This window comes from Panthera tigris, chromosome B1 (genome assembly GCF_018350195.1).
Source record: "Panthera tigris isolate Pti1 chromosome B1, P.tigris_Pti1_mat1.1, whole genome shotgun sequence".
In the NCBI taxonomy this organism is placed as follows: domain Eukaryota; kingdom Metazoa; phylum Chordata; class Mammalia; order Carnivora; family Felidae; genus Panthera; species Panthera tigris.
Window position 1 is genome coordinate 198,368,456 of NC_056663.1, and position 24,734 is coordinate 198,393,189.

Genomic DNA, 24,734 nt, shown 5'->3' on the forward strand with positions numbered 1-24,734 from the left:
TAAATGATCTTATTTTGCAAACATAGAAACAAAGCCCGCAAAGGTTAAGGGAGCCCCAGGCCAAGCCGTGTTGATGGAGGGGCTGGGTCTAGGGGTTGTGCCTGCCTGCACCTGAGTCTGTGCTGGGTCGCCTTGTGAGAGCTGAGGAGGCTGAGCACCGCCCCCCACCCCCCGCCCCGCCACCGACCACAGGCAGGAGACCTCCATCCGCTCAGGAAACATGTCCTACACACCACGTTGTGGCCAGCCACATCAAGGGGCCAGGGCAGCTGAGAAGGACATGCCCAGGCCTGTCCATGCAGATCTCCTGGGCCAGTGGAAAGGCCAGCAGGAGAAGAGAGAAGCATCCACAGAAATGTGGCAAAGTGGCTGTGTGTTCCCTGTGGCTATTCATTCATTCATTCATTCATTTGTCGGTCCATTTACCATCATTTGACCAGGGATGCTGACCAGCTCATGCCTTTGGCATTTGGCTTGATGGACCCTTCTGTGGACCCTCCTCCCCTGGGGTCTTTCATGGACTGAATCGTGTACCCCCACCCTGACCCCCAATTCATATGTTGAAGCCCTAACCCCTAATGTGATTTGGAGGTGGGGTATGGGGAGGTGATTAGGTGGAGATCAAGTCTGGAGGGTGGGGTTCCATGGTGGGATTAGTGCCCTGGTAAGCGGAGGGAGAGAGGAGAGCTCTCTGTCTCCACCGTGAGGCCATATGTGAGGCCGCGGTGAGGAGAGAGCTTTCCCTGAGCCAGGGAGAGAGGTCTCACCAGGAATTGAACCTGCTGTCCTCCTGATCTTGGACTTCCCGGCCTCCAGACCACGATTAGTAGATGTCTCCTATTTGTGCCCCCGAGGCTGTGGGGTTGCTTATAGCTGCCCAAGCTGACTACGACAGGTCCCATGACACTCTCCCGATTCTCTCCCACCCCTCTGGGCTCTGTTTCTCCTGGGGGTTCCTGCTCTCCATGCCTTCAGCTGTCAGCATCCTCCAGGTTCTGTCCCCAACCCCTGCTCTCGACTCAGCGTGCCCCACCGGGGACCAGCTCATTCCTTCCAACGGTGCTCCGGCTCCCTTCCAGGTGTGTCCTCCTACCGTTCTTTATTCCCACAGGGATCCCCAGGTCAGCGTCCCCCAAACCAAGCTCGCTTCTTTCCCCTCACGTGGTCCTCTTTTCTCCCCCGGTCTCTGCCTCCTCTGGAGCCTTCGCTGTCTGCACCTATCAGTGCTGTGGAGCCAGAAATCATCATGGATCCCTCACCTGCTTCCCCTCTGGCCACATCCAGGGTTCTCATGATGTGGGTCCTGTGTCTTTCTCAGCTCTCCTTTTCTCTCCCCCTGTCCTGCTCCCGTCAGGCATGCTACTCCACTCCCTTGCCTGGGTGCTGCATGACTCCCTGCGCTCCTGGCTCTCTTCCTTGGACCCACTGTGGTGGGCATAGAGGATTACGGAATGCAGTTTCCCTTCCGTAAGCCAGAGTCCCTCAGGACGCCTCGCCCCGCGTCTTGCCAGCAGCAGCATCCACGTCACCATCGCTGTCGTACTAGCCTGCTGGGACCACTGTCACAAAGCACCACCGACTGAGCGCTGAAGCAATAAAAGTCTATTCTCCCCCGGTCTCAGAGGCTGGGGAGCCCTGGCCCAAAATGTGGGCACGTTGCTTCCTTCTGAGGCCTCCCTTCTCGGTGTGTAGATGACCATCGTCACTCTGTATCCTCACGTGGTCATCCCTCTGTGCCTGTCTGTGTCCTGATCGCCTCTTCTTACAAGGACACCAGGCCTGTAGGATCAGAGCTCACCCCAGCGACCTCGTTTTATCACCCTGTCTCCAAACGTGGTCACATGTGCGGTGCTGGGGGTCAGGCTTCAACCCCTGGATTTTCGGGGGGCGTGGTTCAGCCCGTAACCATCACCATCGTCACGATCATGCCACCTTTGTCACCATCCCCTTGCCTCCCCCACGACCATTGATGGGTCGTGTAGTACGAGCTGGGCCTAAAGCTTTTTATGCACGATCTCATTGGATTTTCACGGCACACCCATGACCTACGTGCATTTTTCAGGGATGGAGAAGAGAAGTGAGACCAGTCCCCCATGTTGCCTACTCAAGAAGGTAGCTGTCTCGTGCCCCAGCTCTGTCAAAATGTCATTATCTCCTCAGTCTGTAGGCCAGGGGAGCCGCCATGCAGCCCATCCAGCTTGGAAACCAGGCTCATTTTTCCGACTTAATGTAATTTGGCTCTGTCAGAGGGAAACAGTCCTGAACTTTTGACTACGTTCACGAGATGTCTGAGCGAGCAAAACGTTCCCCTGTGCTTTCAAGAGATGCACAATCTCTATTCCGCTCCTTTAAAATTTTTTAAAATGTTTTCATTTATTTTTGAGACAGAGAGAGACAGAGCATGAGCAGGGGAGGGGCAGAGAGAGAGGGAGGGAGACACAGAATCTGAAACAGGCTCCAGGCTCCGAGCTGTCAGCACAGAGCCCGACGCGGGGCTCGAACCCAGGAACCGTGAGATCGTGACCTGAGCTGAAGTCGGACGCTTAACTGACTGAGCCACCCAGGCGCCCCTCTTTTCTTCTCCTTTAAACCAATCAGCACTTTCTTGGCCCCTCCCTGCCCCCACCCCAGAGCCTCCCAAGTTCCCCCTCCACCCCATTCTGGCACTTAGAGGGTGCTTGCTCACTCTCTTGGTAGGGAGGGCATGGTGACTAGCATCAAGTTTGTTTGTTTCTGGTCCAGGGCCTGGAATAGAACCAGACTTCCAAGAAGACCCAGAAGGAAATAACAAAATAAACAGAAGATCTTGTAAACCCAGAGGCCATGGGTTTACACCCAAGAGTGTCAAGGAGGCTTCTTATCTCATTATTCTGGTTTGTGTTAGGCTAATAAGGAAGCAAGACTGTGCACGTGTGTGTTTGAGGGGACATCACTACTCTTTAGCTGTTCATGATGGCGAAGTCATCATTTATTTGGCCCTGTAGGAGGCAGAATTTTACGATGGCCCCATGACCTTCTTACCCCTCCTCACTTCCATGATTATGTTACATTATATCGTAAAAAAAGGATCGTTTAGATGGATCTAACCTAATCCCACGAGCCCTCTAAAAGCAGAGAGTTCTCTCCTGACCGGTTGCTGAAAGGAAAGTAAGAGAGATTTGGTGCATGCGAAGGATTTAGTCTACTATTAGAAACCTCTGGATGCGGGGCGCCTGGGTGGCTCAGTCAGTTAAGCATCCGACTTCGGCTCAGGTCGTGATCTCACAATTCGTGAGTTCGAGCCCCACGTCGGGCTCTGTGCTGACAGCTCGGAGCCTGAAGCCTGCTTCGGATTCTGTGTCTCCCTCTCTCTCTGCCCCTCCCCAGCTCGCACACTGTCTGTCTCCCTCTCTTTCTCAAAAATAAATAAACATTGAAAAAAATCTTGAAAGAGCAAGGAAAGAAAGAAGAACCTCCGTCCTACAACCACAAGGAACTGAGTTCTGCAAGTCTGCCTCCAGGCCACCCTTGCCCTTCCTCACACCTCCCTGCAGGGCCTGCCTCTTGTTCCTGTGCAGGCAAACCGCTCAGTGATCTGACCACAGCCCTTTGCCAAAAGGCTCTTGCCTTGCCTCAGACGGAGGGCCAGGTTTTGGCCTGTGGCCATCCAGTTGGAGCTGTTTTCCTCCAGTGAGTTGCTTTTGCACGTTTGTCAAAAATCAGTTGGGCATATTATGTGGATCAACTTCCGGGGTCCCTGTTCTGTCCCTCTTTCACTACCACCTGGTCTTGACTTCTGTAGCTTGATTTTGTAGTAGGTCTTAACATGGGATAGACCGAGTCTTCCCACGTTCTTGCTCTTTATGAAGATTGTTTTCGCTGTTCTATGGCCAACACTCCTCACTCCTCTTAGGATAGTCCTTGGTCCTGTATCTCTCTCCCTCCCTTCTTGCCTTTTTTCTTTCCTGCCCGCCTCCCTCCCTCCTTCTGTCCCTCTTGGTTTCCTTGTCAGTAATGCCATAGAGCCAACTGCCCCCAAACCGGTGGCTTCCACCAGCAAGCCTTGAACGTCCTCGCTACCCTGCAGGTTGAGTCCATTCATCTCAGCTGGTCCCTCTCGCTCGTCTGGGGATTGGCTGGGTGTCACTCTGGGATGGCTTCACCTGGGTCCTGGGCTACTGGCATCGCCAGGGTGTCATTGTTCGGAAGGTAGGCCCGCGTGTTCCTCTGGTGGGGGTAGATGAGTAAGGGGGAGGCAGATATGCACAAGCACTTTCTCGAGCCTCAGCTTGAATCAAGCCTGCTAACGCCCCGTTGGCCGAATCAATCCACGTGCTGTGGCTGAATGGAGAATGAGCGGGTGGAGAAGGACACTTTACCTCGTGAGCCAGAAGGTCACCTTGCAGAGGACATGGGTACAGGGAGGGGTCAAAAATTGGGTCAGTCAATGTCACTCTTCTGGAGCCCTCAGCTCCTCCCTGTGCTTCTGCCTTCTGAGAGCTATCCTGCACCTGCCCACCAGACCCTCCCAGCCCAGCCAACTTCACCATTAAAAATCGGGCCCCAGGAGTTGGAAATTTAGAGTCTTGCCGTGGCGAATACCCAACAGAGGCACTGAGGACATTTAAAATTTCCAGGACCTCAAAGATATGCCCATGGAGAATGTTTGCTTACGTTTAATGAGAAGATAAATCAGAACATAATCAGCTGAGTACAAATATTGGCTTGTTTATTCCTCCTGTCTGGGGAAGTTCCTTTCAGTGTTCATGATGAACAAAGCAGTTAGGCAGAAGCAGTGTCCAGGGCGCCTTTCTCTCAGCATTGAGCATTAGATGAGTAATACTATCTTCTGTGCGAAAAGGAGAGGCAGCAGACATTTTCTTGATTATTGGCTATCACCCCCTCCCCATTCTGCTGGTCAGTAGGTAAGTAGAAAAGTATCAGTGGACTCTAAACCACAAGTTAGGCTTGTAGTCCTGCACTGTTCTTTCCCTAAAAAGATCAGGAAACTGGTAACTCTGTTTGCAGGAGAAATGGTCGTGCTTTAAGTACTTGGAAAGCGCCCTCTGTGGAGCATTGCCCCGAGAGCCGGCATGGACCTAACAGATGATCTGGTTGTGTCACATCTTCCCAGGGGATTTGTTCTAAGGTTGCACAGCTGGAAGTTACTTTGAGAAGTGACTGAAGCCTGGTTAGCTTTGATTCTGCCCTACCAGACTGAAGAGCCAGATGACACAGTGTGCCCAAAATATATTTTTGTTTCTACAACTCAGACAGATACAAGTGTGTAGGTACAGGTACACATGAATGTGGGCTCATTTGTGTGGTCATTCATTCTTTCATCCATCCATTCATCCATCCATCCTTCTTCCACCCTTCCTTCCATCCATCCATCCATCATCCATCCATCTCCCTTCCTTCCATCCTTCCTTCCTTCCATCCTTCCATCCATCCTTCTATCCTTCCATCCTTCTTTCCATCCGTCCTTCCTTCCATCCATCCTTCCATCCATCCATCCATCCATCCTTCCTTCTATCCTTCCTTCCATCCATCCATCCATCCATCCATCCATCCTTCTGTCCTTCCTTCCATCCATCCATCCATCCATCCATCCATCATCCATCCATCCATCCATCATCCATCCATCTTCCTTCCTTCCTTCCTCCCTTCCTTCCTCCCTTCCTTCCTTCCTTCCTTCCTTCCTTCCATCTCTCCATCCATCCATCTATCCTTCCTTCTTTCCTTCCTTCCTTCCTTCCATCCATCCATCTGTCTGTCCGTCCATCCATCCATCCATGCATTCATCATCCATCCATCTATTCAGCCATCATTTATTTATCCTCTTCTCTGGGCCAGGTGCTGTTCTGGGTGCTCTGGGTTGAATATCATCCCTCCAAAATTCATGTCTACCCAGAGCCTCAGAATGTGACAGTCTTTGCAAGTAGGGTCTTTGCAGATGTAATTAGTTAAGATGAGGTCATATTGGACTAGGGCCCTAATTCAATGACCAGGGTCCTTGTAAGAAGAGAAGAAAGATGGAGACAGAGCAGCAGGAAGGCCATATGACAATGGAGTCCAAGCCCAGGCACGAGAAGGTTGCCCGAGCCTCCAGGAAGCTATAGGAGGCAAGGAAGGATTCTTCCCTAGAGCATTTGGAGGGAGCACAGTCCTGTCAACACCTTGATCTCAGACTTCCAGTGTCCAGAACTGTGAGAGAGTAAATCTTTGTTGTTTTAAACGCCTCGTTTGTGGCTCTTTGTTATGGTGGCCACAGGAAACTGACACTGGGTGCAGAGGAAGCAGATTGTCTGAGACAGTACTGCTTTCGAGGAATTATTAAGCTGACTCTCTTAGTCTCCTCTCTCAAACGCGTGTTTGACGCTTCCCTTATCACAGATTCCACATTTCCACCAGCATCCAAGTGAGCTTCTGTCCTGAGATTATTGCCATATAATATTTTCCTGTATGAATTAGGGATGTGATTTCCTAAATGTTTTTCGATACAGTGTTTTTGCTGATAACAGTGCAGAGTGAGGGGAAAAAAAAGGCCTTTGGGCTTTCTGAAACACATTTATCAACTAGAAAACAAAACAGTTTTTAATGAGGCTAAAAGCAGTGACTGCAGCTCAGTTTAGCAGATGCCATCATCACCTCTGTGCTGGGGACACAAGCAAGAGTGTGTGAGAAATCTGTAGGAACAGCAGAATGTCCAGAGCGGTTACTGGCCAGGACCTGGGTCTGTGTCTTAAGCTGACTATGAGTCCTCTGCATAACCATGGCTGAGACCTGCACCTTAGGGACGAGGAACCAGGGTGGCTGTGTACCAAGATGGTCCCACCCAGGCCCTGAGTGTTGGGACACACCCACGAATGGGATGCCATGAGAGTTCTCAGGAGCAACCAGTCGTCTTGGGTGTTTAGAGTGAATTATGTACACATGGTTCCTCAGTATACTCTTTCTGGGGAGGGGGCTGTCTGTCCCAGCCCTGGTGCAGCCTGTGAGCCTGTGGCCTTTGAATAACTAGCTTACCTGCTGGCGGAGGAGGTCACGCACCAGGGTGGTCGCCTCCTTGAGTTATGGGGAAGAGGGGAGCCTGGTATATCCACCAAATGTTTCCTTTTCAGGCACTGAGCTTTATCGTTTGGGATATTGTTACATTGAACTCTGATTTGCTCAGAATATTATTTGGGGATCTAGTGAACAGAGAGAGGTACTCATTTGATTTTTAAAAATTAGAAAAAAAATGTTTTTTAATGTTTATTTATTTTTGAGACACAGAGAGAGAGCCAGAGCATGAGCAGGGGAGGGACAGAGAGAGAGGGAGACACAGAATCAGAAGCAGGCTCCAGGCTCCGAGCTGTCAGCACAGAGCCCGACGTAGGGCTTGAACCCACAAACTGTGAGATCATGACCTGAGCTGAAGTCAGATGCTTAACCAACTGAGCCACCCAGGTGCCCCTAAAAAATTATTTTTTAACGTTTATTTATTTCTGAGAGACAGAGTGCGGGTGGGGGAGGAGCAGAGAGAGAGGGAGACACGGAATGCGAAGCAGGCTCCAGGCTCTGAGCCATCAGCACAGAGCCCGATGCAGGGTCTGAACTCACTGACCGTGAAATAATGACCTGAGCCAAAGTCAGATGCCCAACCGACTGAGCCACCCAGGAGCCCCAATTTTGTTTTTGTCCAGTAAGTAACCAATCCCTCCAGTACTGCTAACAGAATAGCTGTTCTTGTCTCTACTGGAGGCCAGCCAGTGTGTGTTAACCTGCAAGGCTGTGTCCCTCCCTCCAACCCATCCTGAATTCCTTGCGGATATTCTTGTGACTCAGTTTCTAGTAGATTGCACATCACTAGGGATTATGTCTTTGCTCGCTGTGGGCATCTTGTCATGAGCAGCATCTATTTGTGGGAGGAGTGAATACACGGTGTATTGTTATATCAGCCAGGAGAAGGCTTTGTTTCTTCAGAACTTATCTCATGGGACCTTGTACCCTATTCTCACCTATTTATTCTCCTAAGAATGACTCTGTCAATTTTGGGGAACAACCTCAATTATGATGATGTTACGTGTGAACGTGAATTTGAGAAGGGTGTCCTGCTACCTTTACTGTATTACTGTCCCATTAACAACTCTACAAGGCAGGTAGCATTGTGCCCATTTCGCAGATGACCGTGGGAGATGCTGAGAAGTGAAGGGCTGCCTCTTCCTGGAAGCTGTGCCTACTCCCCTGTCATTGTTCATGTACTCCCATGGACTTGTCCCTTTCAAGACTCATCTGTTCATGGTCAGTAGCTATTTACTGAGCACTTACTATATGCCAGGCACCATGCTAGGCTCCAGAGATACTGTAGCGAGTGAAACAGGCAAACGCCCCAGCCCTTGGGGAGTTGACCTTCCAAAATGGGGGTATGGGCAACGAACAGGTGACACAAGAACAGATATTTCAGTTCTTGGGAATTACTAGGGAGGAGGTGACCATGTGATGAGGTAGGGACACCCGGGGGGGAGGTCACCCAGGTGGAGTGTCAGGGAAGATCTTTTACTTCTCCAAGGGGGAGACACCTGAGGAGGGGAGAGAGCTGGTGTTGGGATGAACCAGGACCAAGCATTGCAGCAGGAGGAACAGCAGGACAGTGCCTGGGTGGGTGGGAGGCTGACGTGCTTCTAGGGAAGGGAGAGCGCACAGGGGAGGCCGGGAGACAGGTGAGGCCCAGGGTGAGGGGTGGGGATGTGTTACCTCTGGGATGCCAGTGAGCAGCCTAAACAGGACTTGGGGTGGGAGTGCTCGGGATGGCGGGCAAAGGAGAGAAGAAAGCACTTCTTTGGCTCTCGGGCCTGCGAACCATCTCAGACCCCGGAGCCGACAGGTGAGCTCGCAGTAAGGCTCTCTCTTTCCGAGGGCTGCGGTGATCTCACGTCCTGTCTAAAATACCCCTACTGGGGTGCCTGCGTGGCTCAGTTAAGTGTCTGGCTCTTGATTTCTGCTCAGGTCACCGTCTCGCGGTTCGTGGGTTCGAGCCCTGTGTCGGGCTCTGCACTGACAGCGTGGAGGCTGCTCTCTGTCTCTCTCTGCCCCTCCCGCACTCCCTGTCTCTCACACACCAAATAAATAAACATACTTTAAAACACCCCCCACTGGGGCACCTGGGTGGCTCAGTCTGTTGACGGTCTGACTCTTGATTTCGGCTCAGGTCATGATCCCGGGGTCGTGGGATCCAGCCTCGCATTGAGCTCCATGCTGAGTGTGGAGCCTGCTAGAGAGCTCTCTCTCCCTCTGCCCTCGCGCCCCGCTCTCTCTTTCTCTCTAAAATAACATAAAATAAAATACGATAAAATAACATAAAATAACGTATCATAAAACAACTCCTACTGAACGCCCTGTGAGCCCGAATCGGCCCCTGGGAACCCCTGGTAAACAAGGAGATATGGGCCCGTTGGAGTAATGGTTTTGCAACCTCTGCTCAGGCCTGGTGCATCCTCGTCCTGAAGAAATGTCCAGTGAGCCAGTGCGTTAACCACCCTCCTCGTTCGTCTCCACTCACACCCTGGTCCTGCTGTTCTGGGGCCTCGTCCTGCTGGTTCATGCCACTGGGTTCTTGCTTTTCTGGGAGCTTTTCCTGGGATCTTTCCTTCTCCTTACCCCCTGCAGAACGCTTGTAATCCCTCAGACCCACACTCGGGGTCTTGTGCTTTTGAAAACTTGCACAGACCGTCCCTGCAGCCCAGAGCACGTCCCTCCCTAGGGCCTGGTCCTCACCCTGCTACTGCCCCGGCGCCTCCGTCAGTGTCGTCGGGACCTGGCCGTGTCCCCTGCTGGGCTGCGAGCTCCTCGTGAGCCGAGAGTGTCCCCCCCGAAGTCTCTGCTCCCACCAGGGCCAGCGCACCATAGACACAGAGGTGGACCTAGTAGTGGACGCACAGTGGGCCAGAGTCTCGTGACGGGAATGCCCCTGTCCCTGGTTCCCACGCGTGGACAGGCTGCTTGCTTGCTTCTCCCTTTCCTGGGCTGCTGGCTGACCACCCGCTCCATCTGGTTTTTTGTTTCGTTTCAATAGACCTTTTAAAGAAGCAGGATGGAGGTGCCTCAAAAAATTAAAAATAGAGCCACCTTGTGACCCGTCACTTGCACTACTAGGAAGTTATCCAAAGGATATAAACATGCTGATTCGAAGGGGCACCTGCACCCCGATGTTCATAGCAGCACTCTCAACAATAGCCAAATTATGGGAAGAGCCCAAATGCCCACCGACTGACGAATGGATAAAGATGTGGTTTATATATATATATAATGGAATACTACTCGGCGATCAACAAGAATGAGATCTTGCCATTTACAACAATGTGGATGGAACTGGAGGGTGTTATGCTAAGCGAAATTAGAGAAAGATAAAAATGGTACGGCTTCACTCATACGAGGAATTTGAGAGACGAAACAGATGAACAGAGGGGAAGGGACGGAAGGATAAGATAAAAACAGAAGGAGACACACCACAAGAGACTCTTAGATACAGAGAACAAACTGAGGGTTGCTGGAGCGGAAATGGGTGGGGGAATAGTCTGGATGGGTGGTGGGCACTAAGGAGGGCACTTGTCGGGATGAGCCCTGGGTGTCGTATGTAAGAGATGAATCCCTGGGTTCTGCTCCTGAAGCCAAGACTATGCTGTATGTTAACTAACTTGAATTTAAATTAAAAAAAACACAACAGTTCAGGTTCACAGCAAAATTGAAGGGAAGGTGCAGAGGCTTCTCACATGCCCCCTGCCCCCACACATGCGGAGCGGCCCCATCATCAGCATCCCCACCAGGGTGGCACCTTTGTTGCGGTTGATGAGCCTGTATGACACATCGTCACTCCGAGTCTGTAGGTTATGTGAGGTTTCCCTCTTGCTGTCGGGCATCCAGTGGGTGTGGACAAATGTGTGACGGGTGTCTACCCTCATGGCATCCTGCGGGGAATCTTTGCTTCCCTGGAAATCCTCTGTGCCCACTGCATCTGCCGGCGAAGCTCGCTTTAATTTAGCAGGGCTGTGACAGCTGCCGGGACCCCATGACCTGGATTACCATCATGTGGCAGGTTGGTCTCTCTGGGTTCACAACCAAATTGGGATCTTTCCCAAAGCCCTTACCGCAGCCCCGGGTGACCGGCTCCCCCACTCCCTCTTCTCCCCAGGCTGCGCTCCGCCCAGCCTTGCCTGCTTGCTGTGCCCGGGGACCGTCACGCACATTTCCCCCCAGGGCCTTTGCACTTGCCTTTCCCTCCACCGGCGGTAACCGTCCCCTGGGTATCCTCGGGGCCAAAACTCCAATGCTTACAGGGTCAGGCAGGAGGTAGAGATGTGTGAATGGAGCTGGCTCGGACAGTGGTGAATCAGAGAGGAGGCTGTTGTTCTCTTGCCAAAGGGCATCACAGGGCCGTTTTTAGTAGATCTTCAGATATTTGAAACGATGTTGGAAATCAGCATTTCTGGGTGAAGGCATACGGCCACCTGTTTAGCTTTTCAGGGAGGCAGGAAAGGGGACGGTTTCTTGCTGTCCCTGCCTGATGCGTGTGATACCGAAATGCATATATTTTTATGGGATGGTGATTGGGGGTTACCTGCCATTAGAGATCGTTTGAAAGAGTAATTAGCCATCTTGAAAATTCACATTTGCCTCTGAATAAACTGCCTCGTGAACATAGCGTGTTGAAAGAAAAACGTGACATTCCTTAGAAATAATCGGTTTGATGGGAATGAGAAAAGAGCCCACTGGCTTGAAAGGTAGATCAACCAGGTTTACCCGGGGTGCTAGTCACGGTCGGTAACTAATGGGCGCTAATACAGCTCTGGCTTCATCACCCCTGTGATGTTTGGTCATGATTTAATGAGAGTCGTGTCTCATAAAAGCGAAAAATGGGGAAAAACCTCGCATGCAGAATTCTAACGGCGAGAATACCTACTGTTGGTTGCCTTTACTTCAGGGCCAGCACTATTCTAAATATTTTACCTGTATGGATTCGTTGTATTTTAGTATATCCATTTTATAAGTTAAGAGACTGAGGCACAGAGAGGTTAAGTGACTTCCCCAAGGTCACCCAGCTTGTGAGGGGTGGAGTCAGAGTTCATATCCAGGCAGCCTGGTCCTTATGTTTATACCACAAACAACTTTCTTCTTCTGTCTTTTAGTAAGATTACAATGAGGCTGGAAATCCAACAATAAAATAGTTGGCATATACCAAACCCCTGTGTGGCTGACTTTGTGTATCAGAAAAGAATGCTTCTGGCTTCCATTAGTAGCAAACTTGACTCACAGGCACTTGAACAAATAACAATGTATTTTTTTTTTTTTAACATAGTAAGTTGAGAGGTAGGCGGTTGCTGGTATGGCCTCAGGGACTTTACAACAGGGAATGGCTTCTCTGCACCTTTGGCCTTTTGCTTGTGTTCGTTGTCTCATAACCACAAGGTGGCTGCTGCAGCTCCAGACCTCACATCCATATTCATGGCAGGAAGAGGCAGGAGGGCTGAAGGGCCACTCCACTGGTAACGGTCCCTTTTCATCAGGAAAAAATGCTTTCCCAGAAATACAGCGGAGGATTCTCTGCTGAGATTTTGTTCACCAGGCCTGTGTCACAAGGTCATTGCCAGTTGCGCGAATATCTGGGAAAGTGGGGTGCACCGTTGTCCAGATAAATGTGGTGGCCCCTGGACCATCCGTATCACCTGGGAACTTGTTAGAAATTCAGATGCTCTGGCCTCTCCCCAGAAGCTCAGGAGTGGGGGCATGATCTTTCTTGAGAAGCCTCCCCGTGATTCTGATGAACACCACTGGACTAGGCCAGTTGTGACTCATTGCCTGGGGCTGTCCACACTGATCCCTTAACAGACCTGAGGTTTCCTTATGAAGGAAGAAGAGAGAGTTGAGCTGAGCCGGGCAAACAACCAGTTCTCTCTCTCTTTTTTTTTAATGTTTATTTATTTATTTTTGAGAGAGAAACAGAGCACAAGTGGGGAAAGGGGAGAGAGAGAGGGAGACACAGAATCCGAAGCAGGCTCCAGGCTTCCAGCTGTCAGCACAGAGCCCGACGCGGGGCTCGAACCCACGGACGGCGAGATCATGACCTGAGCCGAACTCGGATGCTCAACCGACTGAGCCACCGAGGCGCCCCAACCAGCTATTTCATGGCCCGTGTGCCATTTCATTGTCCATGTGACGTCTTCCAGGCAAATGCCACTGTTCTCTTGTTTGGCTGAGGTCGCGTGCACACCTTGTCTTTGCCTTTGCCCAGCACTGTGCCCCTTGTTTCTGCCTTAACCCCACACGTGTCACAGTGTCACCCTGGGCCACTCTGTGTCTTGTGGTCTGAACAGACACTCCTTTGTTAAGAGCGTACCTTACCGTCTCCGAGCTGGCTCTAGCAATGCTGTGACTTCTTCGCGGGGGGTGCAGTTTAATGATCTAGAAGCCTGACAGGTGACCCAGCTATGCTGGTTTTCCTAGGGATGTGGGACTTTCAGTGCTGAAACCAGGGGGGTCCCAGGCAAACCAGGACAAGATCTGAACTTGCTCGTCAACCCCTCCCATCTCCCGGCCAAGTTCTCCTGCCCTGGGCCAACAACCCTACGTGACAATGCAATTTCTAGGCCCGTCTTTGGCTTGACACGGTCCCTGCAGCCATTTCAGACTGCTCACCAGCCACTGCAAAGCCCTCCCTTCTTCAGAGTGTGTTCACGTAGGCACTATTTATGTAAGCACCAGTTACCAGGCCTCAGGGAGACGCCAGATAAATGGAGAACACAGGCCATATGCTCAAAGCCATTTAAATCCAATCTAGTCCAATAAGCAAATAAACATTAAACGAGTACCTGTTTGGCTCATGTTATTATGTTGGAAGCCCCCACAGAGCACCTGTTTTTGCAGGGGATCCGGATGAGTGAGGTTATTTACAGCACGATTAACACTGATTATTAAAATAATAACGGGTTTTGGCATTTGCCAGTTGGCTCAGTAGTGAACACCCCTCTCCAGTTAGGAGACGCGACAGAAGGAGAGGCCGGCGGAGAATCAAGTCTTACCTGGGGTTGAGGATTGGGGCCCAGGAGGGCAGCCGCGAGGGCTCCCTGATGCCAAAGCCCAGAGTTAGCCAGACTCCCCCCCGCCTCACCCTTGAGGGGCAGTTCTGGACGCTGTGGGCCCCTGCACATGGGGGCTGGCCCTAAGAAGCTTCGGGCAAGGAGGAGCAGAGGAAAAGCTTGCTCCCTGAAGACAGTTTCCAAAGAGAGAGCAGGATAAGCAGAAATACACAGGGGCTGCTCCTTGTCTAGCACAGCACTGGGCTCACACCACCTTTGATGGGCTAGGAGGAGGGGGGTGTGCAGGGAACGGCCTTCTTAGGAGGGCTTGGCTCTTTGGTCTTGTCCCCTAACCGGAGCGGGGTGTTCATTACTGAGCCAACCGGCAAATGCCTAAACTTATTATTATTTTTATAATTGGGGTTATCGCGCTGTAAATAATCTCACGCATCCGTACCCCCTACAAAAAAATGCGTGTTCCGTGGGGGTGTCCAACAGAAGACATGAGACACATCGGTACTTCTTTGCTTATTGGACTAGGCTGGATGGGAGGGAGGACCGCCCTTTGTCCCCCAGCACAAACAGCGAGGGCTTCTTGAGACGTTGCACTGTGCTGGGCACGATTCTCTGCTTTTGTGGGAGGTGGGCACTGTCGCACCCACTTAACAGTTGGGGTAAGTGAGGCACACGGAGGCCATGTGACTCACCGAGCGCTGTGGCAGAGCCAGGTTCTGGACCTAAGCAGTGTGACTCGGGCTGGGTTCTCCTGATCCCTGGACAGACCGGTCTGCGGGAGGTCCAGAGAGAAAGGGCTGCATTGGAAGAGGGAGAGGCTTCCTGAGAGAGCAGGTGAGCCACATGCAGGCAGGAGTTACCCCCCAAATGAGGGGTGTTGTCCTGACGTCTCAGGGAGCGCTCGGGGAAGCAGGGACGCTTCCTGCCAAGTGGGGGGCGGCTGGCGAACCCTGGCAGCGATGCCTGCCCCGTGGGGCCTCGGGGCTCACGAGAGGATGCGCCCATCTCCCAGCTCGCTGCTGGGCGCCTGGCAAATACAGTCCAGGCACCTTGTTTTCTCTTCTTCGACTTTTGGTGAGGGGGCAGGAGGTCAAAGCGTAGGCTTTCCTTTCCTGACAAGCTATACGCGAAGGAAGCCAATCCAGGTCCAAGAAGCAAGGTTTTGCCAAGTTGACCATTGACTCCGCCTCTCTATTCCAAGCATGCTGGGCACCGGAGGGCACGCTGGATTCTGACTGGGGCTCTGTAGGGACACAGTTCAACCTAATTGTCCTCCTTGGCGTCCTTTTCATACACAGGGAACCGTGTTCATTCGCTTCCCCGCATCCTCGCCCCCGCAGCGGAGTGAACGAAATCAATTCACTTCATCTTTTGTAAATGACGCGTCTTTCCGACTTACTGGAAACTGGCTGTAATTCAGCCTCATTAAAAACTGTTTCCCGAACACTCCTGATGCACGAGCAGTCGTGGCTGGTGTGCAAGTGGACATCTGCTTTCAGTCAGCCCTTGAGTTGACGAGTATTTGTCGGACACTGACTGTGTGCTCGCACCGTGCTAGGTGCCAGGGACGCGGTGGGAGACGCAAACACGGCTTTTGACCTCAGGGGGCTTAGCGTCTAGTGGGGAAGAAGTGATCTTAATCAAATCCATGTGAAGTAATACAGAACCAGGTGTTTTGGAGGAAGGCCCCGCTGGGAGAGTGGGCCAGGGGAGCCGAAAATCTGGCGGGTGAGCCCAGTTGGCTCTGGACGCAGAAGGGTGAAGAGAGGGCAGAGTTAAGAAGCGTGCAGTCAGGAGAAGAGCGTTAAAAGCCCAGGGGATGACTGTCGTAGGCACAGAAAAGAAGCTTGTGTTTCTGGAGCTTGGAGGGTGTGGGGAATGCGGGCGGTGAAACAGAAGAGGCAAGTGTCTGGATGGTGTAGGAATTTGCTCTTTTGCTGGAAAGCAGCGATGGGGCACATTGGAGGGGAGTAGAGGATGGGCGAGACCCCCTCCCTGCAGCAAAAACGTATCCCGGGACGGGAGGGTCAAGAGTGGAGGAGGACTGGACCACGGGTGGACAGATGGGAGAGAGAGCCAGGAGGTACAGCGGACCTAACCCGATGAAGGACTAATGGGGGGTTGAGAGAGAGGGGCAGGGGGTGTAGGATGAGTTCCAGGCTTTGCGCGCGTGAGGTCGGGTGCACGTTGAAGCCCTCCTCCCATGCTCTATTTAGGGCCTGTTGGGTTCAAAGTGGCTTTGAAGCTTCAAGGCTTGCTGTGGGGTAGGTATCCATCAGTACGTAGAGCCTGGAGGCCAGAGAAAAGGTTCCTTGGAGAGTCCCTGGCAATTAGGTGGTGACTGAAGCCTTTGGAACCGGCGAGAAGAGGAAAGTGGTAGATGGAGGCTTGACAGACTTTCGTATTTCGTGGCTGGGACGGTGAAGCGGAGCGCGCGTGAAGCGTGAGCTGAAGCATGAACTGGGAAACCGAGAGGGTGCATTTCTGTAGGAGCCGAGCAGGTGCTTTGAGAAGGACAGCGTGGCCAAATAAAGGAGGACAGAAAGGTGTCCGTGGCCATGTGTTGTTGGCCTGCTGTGCTGTAGGGATAGGGTGGAAACCAGACCAGAGTAAGGCAGTAGGGGTAGCAAGAATGGGGAGACCCCCCGAAAACTAAGGCAGGGTGCTGCCGTGGCAAATATAAGGCAGATGAAACCAGAAGCCGTTCGGGATAAATGGGTGGGAATGTAGGGCAGACTTTCGAGAACCAGTGGCAAGGTGTGGCAAACCTGATCTGTTTCTTTCTTTCCCTTATTTTCTTTTGCAGTCAACTTTGACCATTTTCAGATCCTGCGGGCCATCGGTAAAGGGAGTTTTGGAAAGGTAAGAATGATGGATTTTTAAAAACTTCATTAACAAAATGTAAAAGTCCCGACCACTAGGCGCGTGCGCACGCGCGGGCCCGTGTGTCTGTTTCTGTGTTGGTTGCTGGGCCCTGGGAATTTCCTGCTTGACGGAAAGACGCGGGCTTGCCAAGTTTGAAATGTGAAAGGAAGTCTGAAGAGTTTCCTTTGGATCGGCTGTAATTGCATTTTGAAAATTAAATTACCCCGGCAGTCCCGGTTTAGGTGGATTACAATGGTAATTATTTCAAGATTGCTAATGCTGTTTCTTCCTTGAGGACCCAAATAAGGAAAGCGGAAAAACAAAAGCCACGAATTTAGGAGATGGCCAACATCAATGCTTTCCTGCAACGTAGGCATTCTGTAAGGAAATTTTCTTGTGGAAGGAATACTGGACATATACTACTGGCTACTTGGCTCTTGTGACCCATGCTGCAGTGAACACGGGAGTGCAGGTATCTCTTTGAGATCCTGATTTCAACTACCGTGGATAAGTGTCTAGAAGTGAGATTGCGCAATCATATGGAAGTTCTAGTTTTCGTTTTTTGAGGAACCTCCGTGCTGTTTTCCACTGTAGCTATGACATTGCCACCATCAGTGTGCAAGGGCTCTGATCTCATCACATCCTTGCCAATATATTTTTTTTTTTTTTTGCTAGTGGCCTTCCTGATCACTTGTAGTTTTGATTTGCATTTCCCTGATGATTAGTCCTATTCAGCCACCTATTAACCTACCTATTAGCCACTTGTACATCTTCTTTGGAGAAATGTCTATTCAAGTCTTAAAGTCAGGTTCCTAGTTGTGGGTTTTTTTAAACTATTGAATTATAGGAGCTCCTTACATATTTTGGAGTTGAGCCCCTTATCAGATATATGGTCTCCTAATATTTTCCCCCATTCTGTAGGTTGTCTTTGCACTCTTGACTACTTCCTTTGCTGTGCAGAAGCTTTTTAGTTTGATATACTTGTTTATTTTTGTTACCTGTGCTTTTGATGTCATATCCATGAAATCATTGCTAAGACAGTATCACGAGGCTTTTTTTTTTTTCAATGTTTTCTTCTGGGAGGTTTATAGTTTCAAGTCTTAACATTTCAATCTATAGCCAACTTTTACTTGATTTTTGTATATGGTGTGAGGTAAAGCTCAATTTCGTTCATCTTTGTGTCAATATCCAGTTTTCCAGCACCATTTGTTGAAGAGACTACCTTGCCCCATTGTGTATTCTTGGTACCCTTGTCAAAGATCAGTTGACCACATATGCATGACTTTATTTTTGGGCTCTTTATTCTGTTCCATTGGTCTCTGTGTCTGTCTTTATGCCAACGCCATGCTGTTGTGATTAACATAACTTTGTAAATATAATTTGAAATCTGTAAGCGTGATGCGACCAGCTCCGTTCTTGCCCAAGATGGATTTGGCTGTTTGTGATCTTTTGTGGTTCCATACGAATTATAATTGTTTTTTTTTTTTTTCTATTTCTGTAAAAAAAAGTCATTGGGAGTTCGATAGGGGTTGTGTTGACTCTTTAAATTGCTTTCTATTATGGATATTTTGATAATATTAAGCCTTCCAATCCATGAAATGGACGCCTTTCTATTTGTTTGTGTCTTATTTAATTTCTTTTGTCAGTGTTCTATAATTTTCTGTACACCAGTCTTTCATTGTATTATTTGAATTCTTTTTGATGCTATTGGAAATGTGATTGTTTCCCTAATATCATTTTCAGATAATTCATTATTAGTACATGGAAACACAGTTGATTTTTGTATGCTGGTTTTGTAGCCTGCAACTTTACTGAATGTATTAATTCCAATTTTTTTATGGCATCTTTAAGATGTTGTATACATTAGATTATGTCAACTATAAACAGAGACGCTTCCTTCTTCTTTTCCAATTTGGATGCCTTTTCTCTTCTTTTCTTTTCTTTCTTTTCTTTTCTTTTCTTTTCTTTTCTTTTCTTTTCTTCTCTCTTCTCTCCTCTCCTCTCCTCTCCTCTCCTCTCCTCTCCTCTCCTCTCCTCTCTTCTCTTTTCTCTAATTATCTTAGTTTGTTTTAGTTTTTCGACTAAGTGCTCTGTCTAGGACCTCCAGTACTGTGGTGAACGGAAGTGGCGAGAGTTGGTATCCTTGCCTTTTTTCCTGACCTTAGAGGAAAAGCTTTCAGTTTTCCACTATAATATTAATTGTGGGCTTTTCGTATATGCCCTTTGCTGTGTTGAGTTAATTCCCTTCCATTCCTGGTTTATTGAGGATTTTCATCAGGAAAGTGTGTTCACTTCGGTCAAGTGCCTTTTCTGCCTCTATGCAGACAATCCTGTGACTGTTCTTTTCTTTTGTTACCGTGGGATATCACGTGAATTGATTTCCCTGTGCTGGGATTTCCCTGTGTTATGTCCCAGGGATAAATTCCCCTTGTTCGTGGTGTGCGATCTGCCTCAAGTGAGTGCCTTCGGATTTGATTTGCTGGTAGTTGATTGAGGATTTTTATATCCATGCTCATCAGATAGATTGGCCGGTAGTTTCTTTTCTTGTGTCTTTGCCTGGCTTTGTTATCGAGCTCATTACGGGCCCATAAAATGAGTGGTTGTGTTCCCTCCTCTTCTGTTTTTGGGAAGAGTTTGAGAGCACTGGCATCGACTCTTCTTGAAATGTTTGGTAAGATTCAACGGCGAAGGCAACTGTCTTGGGCCTTTCTTTGTTGGGAGGTTTGACATTTGTTTGTGGAAAGTACGTGTTTGTAATCCTCAACTGTTTCCAGTGACAGGCTGTTGGGACACAATGAAAAGAAGGCAAGGACTTTCAGAAAACAAGAAAGGTTCCCCAGCCCGTGTGTTCCCACTTACTCAGAAATTTCCTTTGGCAATATTTGCTTTGAGTGCGTACTGAGTGCCAGGTATCCTTATACATTCCCAAGTAAATGTTATTCTTTCCGTTATACAAGTGGAAAAATCTAGACTTGGTAACTCCAGAAGACAAGGTAGTCCACCCATTGTCACACAGGCCAGCAGTGTCCCAGCTGGGATGTGAGCCGAAGCCTGTTTGATGACCAGGCACCTGCTGTTTTAACAGCTTCACACTCTTGATTAGACCATTCGGAACTCAGAGTTAAACTGAGATATTGATCTAAGAAATTGGATAGAATCAGCCTTTTCTCCTTGTTCCCTCTCTTCCTCTCTTTTTCTCTGTCCCTCCCTTTCCTTCCTTCTTTCTTCCTTCTTTCTTCCGTCCTTCCTTCCTTCCTTCCTTCCCTCCTTCTTTCCTTCCTTCCTTCCTTCCTTCCTTCCTTCCTTCCTTCCTTCCCTCCTTCCCTCCCTCCCTCCCTTCTTTTCTTGGACTTTCTTTTGTTCTTTAATTAATTCAATGCATGAATATTTTAAAAAAAATTTTTAATGTTTATTTTTGAGAGACAGAGAGACAGAGTGAGAGCAGGGGAGGGGCAGAGAGAGAGGGAGACAGAATCTGAAGCAGGCTCCAGGCTCTGGGCTGTCAGCACAGAGCCCGACATGCGGCTCAAACCCATGAAGTGTGAGATCATGACCTGAGCTAAAGTCAGATGCCCAACCGACTGAGCCACCCAGGCGCCTCTCAATGCATGAATATTAACTGAGTGCCTACCCAGTGCTGGGCACTGGATTTTGATCCAGTCCTGACCTAAACAGACCCGAGTGTTTTCCCTTGAGGAGTTCACATTTAGAAAGGAGAGGGATGGCAGACAGGTAAATATGGATATCTTTGGTAAGATAGTAGTAAGTACATTACAATATAGGGGGGTATAGTGTTCGGGGAGGTAGTGGCAGAGAGAGGTTGCTGATTTATGGAGCTGAGCTGTCATAGGGTGGCCCCTAACCGCATGTGGGTATTTAAATTTAAATTAACTCACACTAAATGAAATGACAAAAACTCACTTCCTCACGCACATTCGCCACAGTTTGAGTGCCTAGTGGCCACATGGGGCTGGTGGTTACTGTGTTAGACAGCTCAGGTTATAGGTCATTTCCACCATCCTGGACAGCGTTCTCACAGAGGGTGGCAGGAAGTCCTCCATGGTAAAATGATGTGTGAGCACAATCCTGAAGGGAGTGAAGGAGTAAGACACGCAGGTTCCAGGCAGAGGGAACAGCAAATGCAAACACTCTGGGAGTGTGGTCGGTAGCTTTGAGGAGCTTCAAGGTGGGGGGACTGCTTTAGCTGAGGTCGATGATGTCAGTAAGGACCGAATCACGTAGGACCTAGTGAACTGTGGTGAATGTGGAGAAGGGAGGGCCCTGGGGTTTGGACAATGTGATCTGTTTGTAAAGTTTATAGGTCATTTTGGCCGCTATGCTGAGGGTACCCTTTGGCCACCATACCGAAAGTACCCTGTGCTGGGTCAAGGTACATTTACCATTGTTGACCATTTAGACAGGTCACTGAAGGCAAGGGAAACGAAAGCGAAAATGAGCGATCGGGGCCTCATCACGATAAAGAGCCTCTGCACGGTGAAGGAAACAATCAACAAAACGCAAAGGTAGCTGACGGGGTGAGAGAAGAGATTCGCAGATGACATTTCTTATAAAGGGTAGTATCCAGAGTCTACAAAGAACTTCTCAAACTCGACACCCAAAAAACAACCCAGTTAAGAAATGGGCAGAAGACACGAACAGACACTTTCCCAAGGAGGACATCCAGATGGCTAACAAACACATGAAAAGATGCTCGACATCACTCATCATCAGGGAAATACAAATCAAAACCACCATGAGATCCCACCTCACCTGTCAGAATGGCTAACATTGAGTACTCAGGAAACGACAGATGTTGGTGAGGATGTGGCGAAAGGGGATCCCTCTTGCACTGCTGGTGGGAGTGGCAAACTGGTGCAGCCACTATGGAGAACAGTATGGAGGCTCCTTGATAAATGAAAAAGAGAACTACCCTATGATCCAGTAATTTCACTACTAAGTGTTTGCCCAGAGGATACAAAAATACAGATTTGAAGGAGTACATGCACTCCGATGTTTATAGCAGCCCTATCAGCAATAGTCAAACTATAGAAAGAGCCCAAGTGTCCATCGACTGGTGAATGGATAGAGATGTGGTATATGTATACAATGGAATATTACTCAGCCATCAAGAAGAATGAAATCTGGCCATTTGCAATGATGCGGATGGAGCTGGAATGAATTATGCTAAGCAAAATAAGTCCGTCAGAGAAAGACAAATACCGTATGATTCCTTTCATATGTGGAATTTAAGAAACAAAACAGATGAACGTATGGGAAGGGGGGGGAAGAGAAGAGAAGGAAATAAACCACAAGAGACTCTTAACAATAGAGAACAAACTGATGGAGGGAGGGGGTGGGGGATGGGCTGGATGGGTGATGGGCATTAAGGAGGGCACTTGTCATGAGCACTGTGTGTTATATGTAAGTGATGAATCACATCACTGAATTCTTCTGAAACCAATGTTGTATCGTATATTAACTAACATTTATTTATTTTTAACTAACTAAAATTTAAATTTAAAAATGCCAAAAATAAAAATTTGGTCATAATAAAAAAATAAATCATTGACCATTTACATTATCAAGTGAACTGGGTTGTTTGTTAATTTAACAGACACTCAAAAATAAAGATTATGTTTCAATATTAAAAAAGAAACCTTTTTAATAGACATTCATTGGGCCACTGAGCAGGGCCATGTGCTGCATTATATTGTGTTCCTGACAACACTGGGGGTTTCCTGAGGACAGAAATCTTGTTGAAAAAGCAGGTATGAAAAACAGTAAATTATGACATGGTGTGGGATGGCTAATTTTATGTGTTCCGTGGTTAAGCTGTGATACCCAGATATTTGCTCAAATACCAGACTAGATGTTGCTGTGAAGGTAATTTTTAAATCAGATTAGCCTTTAAATCAGTAGATTTAGAGTGAAGCAGATGGCCCTCCATAATGTGGGTGGGCCACATCCAATCAGTGGAAGGTCTTAAGAGAAAGACTGAGGTTCCCCTAAAGAAGAAGGAATTCTGCCTCGATCCAGGTGGCAACTCCAGGTCCCTTGGGTTTCCAGCCTGCTCACCTGCCCTGCAGAATTCAGACTTACCAGCCACAATTGTGGAACCAAGTCCTTAAAATAAATCTGTCTGTCTCTCTATTTTTCTGATCTCACTGGTTCCATTTCTCTGGAGAATCCTGATTACTACATGGTGCAGTAAGAAAGGCAGGAGCAGGGGCAAGCGGTAGCCAAGGTGGGGAGAAGGAAGGTTTGGGAAGAACTTACTAGCAAGAGGCCAGAGCAAAACTAAAGCCATAGGAAACGGTTTCAGAGGCATTTACTCTGCTTGGGGCACTCTGAACCCCATCTGACCCTGTGAATGATTATTCGGACATAGTGCTCTAGATGTGACATGTGCCGCTTTAGAAATCCTGGTGAAACCCTCTGTTCCTGCTTTTATTCTGGGGCTCACCCCCCCCGGCCCCCTTTCCATAACTTACACTTCAGGGCAGGCCTGCAGGAGGGAGATGACCGGTCCCCCAGGCCTGGACTGTAGGGTAGAGTGTCACTAAGGTTTGTGCTGTGTCATGGGGGGAGCCACGTGGTCCTTCAGACTGACACACGGGTCACAGGCCAGTTCCCAGATGCACCCCTGGACTCCTCTTTGGCCCGTCCCCACGCCCCTGCTCTCAGCCTGCTGTCTCTCTTCTGGTTTGCCTCCCTCCCTCTCTGTTTGAAACTATTTTTTCCCCTCCCCCTCCCCCATGGTCTTCTGTTAAGTTTCTCAAATTCCACGTATGAGTGAAAACATACGATATCTGTCCTTTTCTCACTTATTTCACTCAGCATAATACCCTCCAGTTCCATCCACGTTGTTGCAAATGGAAGGCTTTCATTCTTTCTCCTTGCCAAGTAGTATTCCATTGTATATGTAAACCACATCTTCTTTATCCATTCATTAGTTGATGGACATTCAGGCTCTTTCCATAATTTGGCTCTTTGAATCACGGGAATCTACTCCCGAAGCCAAGAGCACACTGTATACACTGTATGTTAACTAACTTGACGATAAATTATATTTTTAAAAACTAAATAAAGTACAGTTACCTCCGGAAAAAAATCTTAAAAAAAACAACAATAAAGTTGTCATGAGAAAAAAATTACAACAGTATATGGTGATGGATAGTAACTTGATTTATTGTGGTCATTTTGCACTATTTACAAATATGAAATCATTAAATTCTATGCCTGAGACTAATATGATGTTATATCAATTAAAAAAATTTTTTTTAATGTTTATTTATTTTTGAGAGAGAGAGACAGAGCATGGGCAGGTGAGGGGCAGAGAGAGAGAGGGAGGCACAGAATCCGAAGCAGGCTCCAGGCTGCGAGCTGTGAGCACAGAGCCCGACGCGGGGCTCGAGCCCATGACCTGAGCCAAAGTCGGACGCCCAACCGACTGAGCCACCCAGATGCCCCTGTTCAATCAATTTTTTTCAAAAGGCTGGGCTGGGCTCTGAGAGGGGTGTTCCAGGGCTGACTGATCCGTCTGTGTACATAGGGAGCACCCCATCCTTGCATGACATCCTCGGGCAAACAAGGATCTCCCCTGGGATGGCTACCACCCCTGGGACGTCAGCCAGCCAGGGTTTCTGGGTGCACAGGGCAGCTCAGCGCAGACGCTCGGGAGTCAGGCACACAGGGTTCAAATGACAGCCTTGTATGGTCAGGTCCTCCGTTTGCTCATGTGAACTAGGCATGTCGTATCTTCCGTGTCAGGCTGTGGGAGGTCTCAGTGGGGTGGCACAGTGGAGTACCCGGCACAGAATC

General features: G+C 49.1%; 1 protein-coding gene across 14 annotated transcripts in view; it reads left to right on the forward strand.

Annotated features, from left to right (window-relative positions):
- The window catches only part of STK32B (serine/threonine kinase 32B), a 400,190-nt gene that overhangs the window by 74,354 nt on the left and 301,102 nt on the right, over nt 1-24,734 (forward strand). For 13 of the 14 annotated variants that reach the window (XR_006217092.1, XM_042984951.1, XM_042984954.1 and 10 more), the window contains one exon: nt 16,855-16,910. Coding sequence is in view for 5 of the 14 variants with exons in the window: in XM_042984951.1 (XP_042840885.1) it covers nt 16,855-16,910 (56 nt within the window). In the remaining 9 variants the exon portion in view is untranslated. Of the gene's footprint in view, nt 1-8,240; nt 8,266-16,854; nt 16,911-24,734 lie in introns of those variants that run through there. The other variant, XM_042984962.1, reaches the window with a different exon arrangement.